General features: G+C 29.0%; 1 protein-coding gene across 1 annotated transcript in view; it reads right to left on the bottom strand.

Annotated features, from left to right (window-relative positions):
• LOC113378765 (lipid storage droplets surface-binding protein 1-like) overlaps nucleotides 1-12,465 on the bottom strand; it is a 29,625-nt gene extending 17,160 nt beyond the window's left edge. The window contains exons 1-2 of the mRNA XM_026619359.1: nucleotides 12,425-12,465; nucleotides 5,099-5,205 (exon numbers count right to left, since the gene is read on the bottom strand). Of these exons, the coding sequence (XP_026475144.1) occupies nucleotides 5,099-5,195 (97 nt within the window). The 5' untranslated portion in view covers nucleotides 5,196-5,205; nucleotides 12,425-12,465. The remainder of the gene's footprint in view (nucleotides 1-5,098; nucleotides 5,206-12,424) is intronic.

Below are 12,465 nucleotides of genomic sequence, written 5' to 3'. Positions count from 1 at the left end.
TTGATGTAAATAAACAAAAATTAATAGTAAAAAACAATTCACGAAGATTGTTCTAACCATCGAGGAATTAACGAGAACGAATCACGTATTAGACAAAAATATTATTGGCCAACAATTCGTAATGATATTACTACTTATATTAATAATTGTACATTATGTTCTACTGAAAAATACGACAGAAATCCACCAAAACAAAAATTTTCTATTTCCCCTACAGCTTCGAAACCATTTCAAATTTTACATTTAGACTTTCTTACAATTAGTAAACAAAAACTTGTCACAATCATTGATACATTTTCTAAATATGCGCAGGCATATCCTATTGCTTCTAATATAACGCAAAATATAATTAGAGTTCTAATGTTATTTATTTCTCATTTTGGTGTTCCTGATACTTTAATTATGGACAATGGTCCTGATCTAAAATCTTCTGCCTTACAAGAATATTTGAAAATGCATAAAATTAATATCCACTACATAACTCCTTTACATCCAAATTCAAATGGACCTATTGAACGATTTCATTCTACTATTCTAGAACATATACGTATTCTCAAACGCGAAAATAATAATCTTAGTATTCTTGACATTATCCCTTATGCTATTAATGGTTATAATAGTTCTATACATTCAGTGACAAAATTAAAACCATTTGACATTATTTCAGGTCATCTCTCTACGAGATCTCCTTTGACATAGACATAGAAACAGAAATTCTTACAAATTATTTAGAAGACCACAAACAACGAACAAAGTTAATGTATGAGAAAATTTTTGAAAAGAATTATAGCAACAAAGACAAAACAATATCGAAACATAACGAAACAAGACATGATCCTTTGCAATACGATGAAAACACACGTGCATATTTAAAATCAAACCCGCGAGACAAAACCGCTTCACGTTACAAACAGATACAAGTACAGAAAGATCTAGGAAATACAATTCTTACTGACAAGAATATTACGATACACAAACAAGAACTCAAACGTCCAAAAACTAATACTCAGCAAATCCCACGTGAACAAGATGTTGTTGTTTCAACTAATAATATTACACCTAGTACTAGCAGCAAACAGTGATCAAATTTTTCTTCAAGAATTAAATACAACTGGAATTTTACCTTTTGAATTAGGAAATGCAAAGTTAATCGAAAAATATCATATTTTTATTCATTATGTTAATACAGATTTGATTAAACAACAGATTACTAATTTGGTTACAGATTTTGATACACTTTTATCTATTTTAAATAATAAACATAACGATTATTTGAAAAGATTAGATTCATACATTTCTTTGACAAATACTATGATTAATGTTATTAAAGATAAATATAATATTATTAGACCGGTTAGAAGAATTAAAAGAGGACTATTAACGGACTAGGTAGCATAATTAAGGAAATTACAGGGAATTTAGATGCACAAGATGCCAAAAAGTACGATGACGCTATACGTATATTAGAAACTAACGATGAAATTTATGCAAAAACATTGAATAAACATGACATTAAATAATAAGTTAATGAATATTTTAATGAAACAATTATTAATATTAGAGAAAATGACGTAATATTAAATAGGAAATTGAATGATATCAATGATTATCTAAAATTCGGTAGTTTTAGTCATAATGAATATTTTATAGCTAAAGATAGTTTAGAACAAATTAATTATAGTTTAGTTATTTTAGCAAATATTTTAAACGATTTAGAAATATCATTAGATTTAGCTAAGATGAATTTAGTTCATAACTCAGTAATTAAATTAGATGATTTGAATTTTATGATTAATACTGTAAAGAATTTATACAATGTAGAATCATTACCATTTCCCATAGACGATAGTAATCTTCACAAATATTATAATTTACTTAATATTCAATATTATTACACAGACGAAAAAATTGTTTTTCTTATCAAATTTCCAATCACTTTACCTGAAACCTTTAAACACTATAAATTATACCCAATTCCAAATACAGAAAATAGAGTCATTATTCCACCAAAACCTTTCCTTACATTTGGCAACAATAACTATCAATTTGACGATACAAATTGCAAAGAAGTTTCAGAAAAATATTTTCGCAATATTAGACACATTATCAAACGACGAAGAATGTATCATAAAATTACTACAACTAGATAACACTCACATCAAAACATGCAATGAAATTCAAGTCAACATTACACACAATATTATAGAGAAAATAAATAACGCACACTATATTCTTTTACTAAGCACACAATCAAGAATCGATATGATTTGCAATCATCAAGAAGAAACTAAGTTTATTAAAGGAATTTTTCTTTTAAAACTCCCACACTTATGTAAATTCAGCATTGACAAGAAAAACTATTACAATCAAGAGTCGTCTATAGAAGGAAAAGCAATTATTTTACCAAGATTTAATTTCAACTACAACATTTCAAAATCATTCGAACCAATTGCAATCAAGTCAATTCAAGTAAATGAGCTATCTAAAATTAAAGAAGATCAAGAACAAATTCATAAACTCTATGCAAGGAAGACTGGAATTAACAACAACAGCATCGTGTCAATTATCATGTATATAATATTTATAACTATTATTATTATTTATATCCTGTTCAAGTATTGCAGACAAAGATACAACAAAAAGAAATTACAAATTACTCCAGAAGTAGAGACACCCCAAGAACAAGAAGGCCACAACCAACCACCAACCTGCACCCCGAGGTTTTTCATCTAGGGCCGGAGGAGTTACGGGATCCATCCCGCTGACATAGCTTATATCTAGCCACAAGATCCTCCTTGCTGATAAAGCATATTTTTAACTATATAAGTAGCAAGATCTCTACATTCGAAGAGGATAATCTTTGCCAGTATTTACACCAGTCCAGTTATATAATTTTAATTCATTATATCATTATATTGTAAAATTCAATTATTTTATATATTTTATTGTAATAAGAAATAAAGTTTTTTTTATTTTATTCTCGAATAACGAGTATAAAATTCAAGTTTTATTTTCAAATGAATTATCTTCTATCTTATGGACAATACACAGGGTTTCGATCCGAGTAGCTTTTATTTGCAAGTTGGGTATATTCCATTTGCATAATTTGTTCACAATTAATGCATATTGTTATTAGTAAACAAACTATATGGTTATCTATGCTACTGTAATGTAAATTCACGATGGAATGGTATTGTGGTAGAAAATCAAAGGCAATAAATTAATGTATAACTGCTCCGAAAATTTACTAATAAAATATGCAATTTCCAGTTTGAGATTCACCAATGCAGGAAGAGAATAGAAAGTCTATCAAAAAATATTGAAACATAGCTTTATGAACACATTGCAAAATTCGTATGTAGTCCTTTGCGGCCCAAGTGCATGTATTTTTATGTGGTAGAAATAAGGAATTTAATATAAAAGAAGTTTACCAATTTCAAATTCGGAATTATGGTCGAAAAAACCTGTACGATTACCTAAAAAGTTTGGAATTTATTTTTAGTCTATATTGCAGTAAACGCAAATTCAAAACATTAAGAAAATATGATTAATTTTTGGTCAAATACAAAGGTCAATTTATCAAATCTCCTGAACTTTAACTTTCGCTTTCTGTACAACTGCCACATTAAAAGCGCTTCTCGAAGTATTTTTGTATGCCATATTTTACTAGAAAAAATTTTATGCGAGAAGACCTAATTTTTGACAAAAATGATTTTATTGAAATTTTGCGATGCATTCACTTCGACAAGAGATTCCACGTTTGCAAACAGACAAATTCACTATGGTTTCAGCAGTTTGGGTCAAAATCATAGGAAATAGCTAAAATTGCCTCAAACCGGTAGCTCATAATACTGCGGATGAACAACTTTTTCCAACAAAGTCCAGATGTAGATTTATCGAGTATGTCAAATACACTTTATAAAGCCATAAAATTCTAGCTGGCGTCCGATTTAGAAACAAAATATGGGGTAGATGGCTGCCCTTAGTTAGGAAAAGAAGGAGCTTGAAATGCATCAATCCCTCTAAGCGGACCTTTCGAGATGAAAGTTCTCACGAATGGATAGAACTGTAATAACGGATCATTTTTTTCAAGTAAAAATTCCTCTAGAATTAAAATTAAAATCTCGAAATATTTCATTAGCTGGACTTTATGCGCAAACACGGGACAGAGCTGCTGAAAAGTTGTATTTAGTATCACAACAAGTAACAATAAAAATTATTAAAAACTAAGTTTTATTATTTGATAAAACTAATTACAGTAGTTAATATTATTATTTGACTTAAAGCCACAATAAGCATGTTTTCAATGGACCAGTCACTTTGTCTGGTACTGGGATAAATAGGTATATTCAAATGGTGTATCTAGTGTTGTTTTAAGTATGTATGGCCGAACTTTGTTTTATTATCATTATTGACCTTTTAGACAAATGCATTATCCGAACGTTAAAATCACCATACACTTAAAAATAAATTCAACTAAAATAATTTATGAAAAATTTAGTAACAGAATTCGGCATTAGGGTTTTGAATACCATAGTACAGTGGCGTCGGAACCGCGTGGGCTGTGTGGGCTTGAGCCCACCCATGAATTTTGATCAATTTCAAAAAATTATATGGGCTAATATCTCTAAAAAAAAAACAAGACCACTGGCTGTCTATCTAAAAAAAAAACGAGCCCACCCATCAAAAATTTGGTTCCGACGCCACTGCCATAGTACGTTGACTTAAAGATGCAATGCTAAAAAAGAGTATAAAAGTCCCAGAGCAACATTCAATAGTTCTTGAATTTGAAGTTCCTTATACCATTTGGCTATTAATGAATGAATATGGTATAAGGAACTTCAAATTCCAACACAAGATACACCAGCCATTTGAATGTTCAGAATATTCACATTTTGGTTAACGAATTTCAATTACGATTCCAAGTGTTAAAAACTGAGAAGAAAAATGTTTCCATGGAAATGCTTTCCTAGCCAGTTATATTGATGCAGGTGCAATTCTCAATGATTTCCAAACGAAAGCAAGTGGCACAAAAAATAGTTAAAAAAAAAATCTTTTTCTAAATATGAGTGAACACTGAGCACTTTACAAGTCTTACCTGTGCCAGCTAACAATTTCCGTTTTTGGCGAAACAAAGAATGCTTTTGTTCGGAATTAGCAGACTGACATTGATCAGCTTGTGCACAAAAGAACATTGCCGAATTTCTAATAAACAATTTCAAGAAAATTAGTTTTGTTTTTGGATTTATTTTGCATTAAAATTTATAAATTAAATTTTTACTGTTACTTTGAATAAAAGGAGTTTTAGACACGGTTCTAGACATCAGACTATCTGCAATGAGATTTTTCCGTCTGGTTCTATATTTACCAAGTTAATTCATTGTTTCGCCTCGATTAATTCTTATCGCGCAATTATATAGTAGAGAGGTCATTTGTACAGCAGACAAGTCTGACAATTTTTCTGTCTAGCGTTTGTAGTTAGTTCTAGAAGTATTATGACACATCCATAACTATAAAGTTATGGCTTATGGTATTCTATTGGCACGATAAGGGATGTCGAGATGTCGACATGTTGACCCTTTCTAGCGATTGCAGACAGCCGAACCCGGATTAACTTACATCTTATCAAGCAGAGGTCAAAAAGTACACGAGAAAAGCAGGGCGGCACTTTTAAAGTCAAATTTAGATTTTTTTTATTATTACTAACATAAGTCGCCGAAGACCAGTCTATCGAAAATTGTAACATTTTTTAAAATGTATGGAAATTTAATCATATAATATTGGTTAAAAATTAGTAAAAAATTAATAATGACTTGAATTAACATTGATTCGAATTAAGTACCGATTCAATAGTGTAAAAAGACTACTGTAAAAATTGATAAAAATTTGTATGATTTAGGATTAACCCTTTTCGGGGGAATAAAATTTAGAGATGGGTATCGTAGTACTCGAAATTACTTCCGAATGCAACATACGCAATGTGTAAACAAGATTTAATTATTTCATCAACTTTAGATTTTTTTAATTCAATAATAAAATCTAGTATTTTTGTATAAAAGTTATGTTATGTAATTACTGTACGCTGTATAAATCCATACAGTATACGATTCGTATAGTAACTTGTTAATAGGGTTAATATTGAATTAAATTAGGCACCGATTCAGTAAACGAAACTATTGTTCACAATTCACTGGATCGATACCTAATCATTAAATCTATCCCTAATAAATATATCGTTTCGACCTTCGTAGATTGCAATGAATCGTTTATAAAACTGATGAATCTATTATGTTCAGTAAATGATAAGGAGTAAAAATTTTTAATCTTTGCTGAGTAGTAAAGTTTAACCCTTTCGCTACGAGAGAAAGTGTACTGGTATACACGGGCAGTAAAGTGGATGTCGTCCATGGACGACTCGCATGTCGTGCTGTGTACGTGTGTCGTTCATAATGAACATGTTCTGTGCCTGTCTTTTCTTTAGGATTTATCACTATGCGTTGAAATATTTGTAATTTTAATTTTACTTTATTAGAAAGGCAATTTTTAATGTTTCAACAGATTTCTATTCTATTGGTTCATTCTATTCTATTGGTAATGATAGAAATATCTTCCCGTACGTTTAGAGGCACTAATAATGGACGTCCTTGTACCGAAAGGGTTAAATTAGTTGTAATAAAAACAAATGAGTATAACAGAAATTTTTTTTTATATAGAATTTGCATTTTAATTTTTGACGTTTATATAATTGAAATATTCTAGCAATAAGATGTGTTATTAGTCTGCTTAACCCTAGAACGGTATCTGCACGCCTTCGAGGCGTATATGCAGACTTTTGTATGTTTTTAGGTACTTTTATTCTGGAAATTTTGAAAAAATAAAAAAAACTATTTGTTACTAAACCAGAGTTTTATATTGTTTGAAATAACCTTTGATATCACAAAGTATACAATGACAAAAAGCAGATAAAAAATCACTTGTTAAGCACAATACCATTGTAGGGTTAAAATCAATTATGAAATTTTGTAATTTTATTATTCACGAAAGCCATCAACAATTCAGCTTTATGTATCTTATAAGTTGTGATTAAACTAAAGAGTAAATTATGCAATTATATTATTTTAACTATTTTTATGTATTCAATGCTTTGTAGAATATTATGAATTACAGAAATTCAGACAATTCTTGAGATGTTGATTTGTATGTTCATATGTTTATGAAATTTATGAAAATGAATTTATAAAGAATATAAACTAATTATTACCAATTACGAACCGACTGTCGAAGCAGAAGTACCGTAACTTGCACTACTAAATTTCTAGATTGTGTTTCTAAAGATTACTCGAACGGGGTGTTATCGTTGTTAATATTTTCTTAATGACACGTAAGGTCTATATTTCGGCACTCTATCCGATGTTAGAAGCTGGATATGATAATCAATTACAAAAATCAACATTCGGTTGTATAATTGCCCACATTAGAATGGCTTACCACTAAACAACCTTTCAAAAATTAATGTTTGAAATTTATAAACGCTCCCAAGTATGTCCCAAATTGGTTGGTTCATACAGATTTGAACATTAACACTGTTAAGAAAAAAATTGAAAAGTTCAGTCTGAGATACAAGGATAGAATACAGAACCACCCTAACATCATGGCTAAAAACTTAATAAAAAACCATGGCATTGAACGGCTCAGAAGGAAACGGCTCCTTTTTGATATCCTTAAGTAATCCTATAATATGTACAATTACTCGTAGGCTTAATTAAATATTTTCACAACCGGACTACATCTATAAGCTGAACATATCCAACATCGAATCGGATCACCAATGGGTGACTTTTCGACCTTTTTCCTTTATTTAATAAACTATCAAAATGACTGAATGTTGTTTAAGAACGACAGATTGTAATTCACAAATGTAAATAAAAAAAATGTAAATTATGTATCAATTGCATGTCTCATTAAGCAGATTGTAATTTAAATTAAATGAATAAAAAATCTGTTGCAAAATTAATTTATAAGTCGTAGAATTAAATATTTAAATCCGAATGGTCAAGTACTGGATATACTGTTTCAATGTTTGAATTCTATTGCATCTATAGCAACAAAATTTATTATATTTAATTAATAAATGTTTATTATGATACATATCCCATTAACCCAAATGGCCGGTTTGTTACTTTTGGTATTTACATAGTACAACTTTTTTTCAGGAAGAAATTAAATGGGTCCCTGCTACTCGACAATAAGCAATCAATGAGTCGTTAAAAAATATATCTGACAAAAATAAAGAATGCAAACACGCGAATACAAAGTGCATCGCATTTCGAAACGAAAATATACCATAATGAACAGTATCGACAACGGTAAAATATGATTCAGAAGTCAAAGATCGCATTGTTATTAAAAAATGAAGATAATTAGTGAACATCAGGATAACGTGAAAGAATTTTAGACATTTGGAACAGAGTCAAATTTATAACAAGATAATTGAAACCATATATCGGTATGCATGCGATTTAATTATATAAACATTATAAATTATCATTCGGTTCTACAAATACAACGTATGAAAGAATTTCTAAATGAAAATGTGTTTTAATATATAACAAATACACAAGTTTATAGAATTGTACGACGCATAATGACAAATTCATATAAAACAAATTATATAACACAAACAATTTTGCATATAAATATTTTTCGATATATCAACTGGTGCAAACTAAATCTATTGTTTGTGGTTTTTGGGATACTTTTTCCGCATAAATCAATATTATTTGGTTTTAAAGAAAAAGTTATTTTAATTTATGATAATTTAAATAATTGTTTCGTTATCTTTAAATGAAGATGGGTATTCATGTTGTAAATTCATGGGGTGTACTTTATTTTAATAAATTATCTTGTAAAAGGAAAACAAAACTGGTTCAAATTGACCATTCACTAACAAAAACCAATTTAGTAAATTGGTTTTGTGTGAAATTTGGGGTCGTACATTAATTGCATAAGGTTCAAAAGGGGGGAGGTAAATTCAAAAATAATCACGTGTGGGAGAAGGGTTTAGTAAGATATCACGTGTATTTATTTTTTATCTGAATGTAAAAGAAACTTCAATTTTTCAAAAAAAAATTGAAAGTTTTACAATTTTTTCTAGGTACCAATAATACAGGGTTTAATTTTAAATATCACCAAAGGGATAAAGGGTGCAAGAATTCTTAAACATCAATCACGTGATTAATGGATAGCCTCTTAATCACAATATTTAGTAATACTCGTGATTATTATGATCTTGTAAATTCTTCAATTATCAAATCAGTTGATTTTAATTAAAAACTAAGTTTATGATCACCCACTTCGTATCTACCGTAGGCATTTTGTATAATAATGAATTGTTATTGACCGCATAAAATTACATAAACACATTTACTGATAATATTTAGAAAATAAACAAAACAAATCGAATAGTTTTGATAAGCGATAATGTTCAAAACAAACCGGCTTTTCATTCAATCAAAACATATCAATTAATACTGTAATAACAATAACACAGGAATATATTTAAACACTAAATCCATGGCATCCAACTCGTAGGGCGCGCCCTTTCAGCGGGGGCACGATATTGCAGATATTTTTATTTTTAAAAATAAACATTTTAAAATGATAAAAAAAAATAATTATTTTTATGTATATTTTTACATAACATTTCATATTAATTTGTAGTCTGATAAATTGTGATATCAGTTAGGTATTTTTAAAATTAAATTGTTTATAAAAAATAAGGCAACATTTTTTTATATGAATCACTGCTCTAAATATTTCTTTATAGCAGGTATAAATTTAATATATAAATATAAAACGTATTGCATCTGTTTTATTATAAATAATTTGTGAATTATATTTAGATATAAAGTTGAAAAGCCGGTCCTGTTTCCCAATAGGAAATTTATTTAAGTTATGCAATAATGGAATCGAGTTAACGCAAGAAATACATTAATTTGATACCCAAGTGTAAAATATGAATTGGAACATTTGCATGACGAAGTAAAATCATATCAATTTACAAGATTTGAATTATTAGAGAAAACAGTCAATAAACATAAATTATAAATTATCAAGATTATTAAGGTGACCATTTTTATTAGAGTCAAAACCTGAACAGCAATTTTTAGTTACGATAAACAAATGCTATTTGAAAATGCAATAAAAAACAGTTTTTTTTAAATCAGGATTTTGGACATTTAGGAAGAACTTTATTATTAGATTATGTATTTGTGATTCTTTTTCATCTATGATATTCTTTTTTTCGACGATATATTATATTTTTCGATCTATGTTTTATTTCACTCTAGAGTTTGGTATAAAATTCTATTTAATTTTCTTCATAATTTTATGAAAAAATTATGCACTAGTTAATTTTCGAAAACCCGGGACAAATCGAGACGAAAAATCTAAATCCGGGACAAAGATTGCTTTTAGAAAAAAGCAAGACACAAGGTGGAAATCCGGGACTGTTCCGGCCAAATCGGGACGTATGGTCACCTTAAGGGGGCTTCCATTAATCAAAGCGAGGTTTTAAGGAGAGGGGGGGTTTCACAAAAAAAAATCACAAAATATTTTTAAAAAAAATCAAACATTTTCAGAAAGCGTGTATTTATTTTTTCTGATTTTTTAAAAAATCAGAACATTTTCAAAAAAAAATTGAAAAAATTACAGTTTTGTCGTATCTAAAAATACACGTGTTGTTCGATAGAAAAAAGGGATTTGTATGTATAAATATTTGGCAGACTCGATGATGACAGTCAAAAAATAACATTCGTATCCAGCTCCAAAGGTCTATGCAAGCAATAACAATGTTAGTAAAGTAGGGGAGACTGGGTACAGTTGTGCCAGGTTATGGTAGTGACAGTCGTCACAATAGCTAAACTATAATGATTTTGATATAGGGTCCAAAGGAGCAAGATAAAGTATGTTTGTTCGAACAAGATTCCATTATTGCATTGAGTCGGCGTCCTACATTAATTTGATCTATAGTCCAAATTGCCTTTAAAAAGTCAAAATAGTTTTCATGTTCGAATTATTTTAATAATAACTGATGCAGATAGATCACTTTGTTATTTTGCTGTAAGTTGAATATTATTAGTTGATGACCAGCAATTAGTTTTTGTTTTATTTGAATGTACATGTTGTAACATGTATTTCCTGACCTTTCTGGTTAAAATTTAAACAGATACATTAAAATTTAACTTGACTAAGACAAAATTACGAAACAGAAAAGGATAAGGAAAATTTAATGCAAGAAAACAAAAGATTTCAAAGATTTCTTGGTTAAGAAATTGTTATGTTGAAATGATAAGGTTGCATTGTGTTACATAATTATGACAATAAAAATTCTCCGGGTATTGTGGACGGTTGTGACACTCGTCCTTTTCTTGTATGATTTGATTTTACAACTAATCCATCGTACTTAAAGGCAGAATTTCAGTATATCCATATAGATAAATGTTCAAACAACCATTTAATTTACTTATCTGGTAAATTAAAATTATTGCTGTTCAAAAAAGTGGCACAACCGTACCCAGTCCCCCCTACATGGTAATAGAATGTTAATGCATATTAGTTCAGTCATTTCACCTTAATTTAGGTAAGAATCTCGAGATACCCAGCTGTAAGTTTGTAAACACTTGTATATTGACACCATAAAAGTTGTCTCAAAACCTACACATGGTAGGGTGTCAAGACCACATGTAGGTTTTGAGACAACTTTAAGGTGTCAATATATATGTATATACAGACTTACAGCTGAGTATATCGAATTCCGAGGTGCACTTACTATAATGACTGGACTATATGGACAAACATGACTGTATCTAAATTCAATAGACAAAATATAATTATTTAATAAATATATATAGAATAATATTATAATTATTCTATTACAAATTGATAATAACAAACGTACAATTAAAATAAATTGTATCAATCACTGCCACGTAGTTTTTTCAGTATTCAAGTAAATATGTGAATAGACACCAATACAACTAGTTCTATGATGTTTCAAAAAACCTTCAATCAAAGGAAATTCAATTAAATGAATTTTCAGGCTATTGAATTATAATTTACGATAGTATTTATGTTGATCGGACATAACTATGTTCCATGTAAACACATGCGGGTGATATTATTATTATTAGAATATAAGAGACCGACCATGTGCTTTGCGTCACGTAGCACAAATTCCAGGGGGTCTTTTAGAAACACTAGTTTAAACACTAAATGATACAATATGTCATCAGTCAAACGATTGCAAATACCAAGTAAATTTGCAAATCGTTGAATACAAAATATAACAATCAAATATAAATAATATATTAATATAAATTTTTATAATAATTAAAAAATATTTTTAACTAATATTTTCACTTACTTTCTGCAGTATCCTGACACTTTTTTAACGATAAGAACACA

This window comes from Ctenocephalides felis, unplaced genomic scaffold (genome assembly GCF_003426905.1).
Source record: "Ctenocephalides felis isolate EL2017-DRISC unplaced genomic scaffold, ASM342690v1 CF-g0.4_SCAFFOLD_01886, whole genome shotgun sequence".
Classification (NCBI taxonomy): domain Eukaryota; kingdom Metazoa; phylum Arthropoda; class Insecta; order Siphonaptera; family Pulicidae; genus Ctenocephalides; species Ctenocephalides felis.
Note: the sequence above shows the minus strand (reverse complement) of the source record. Positions and strands in the feature narration are given on the sequence as shown.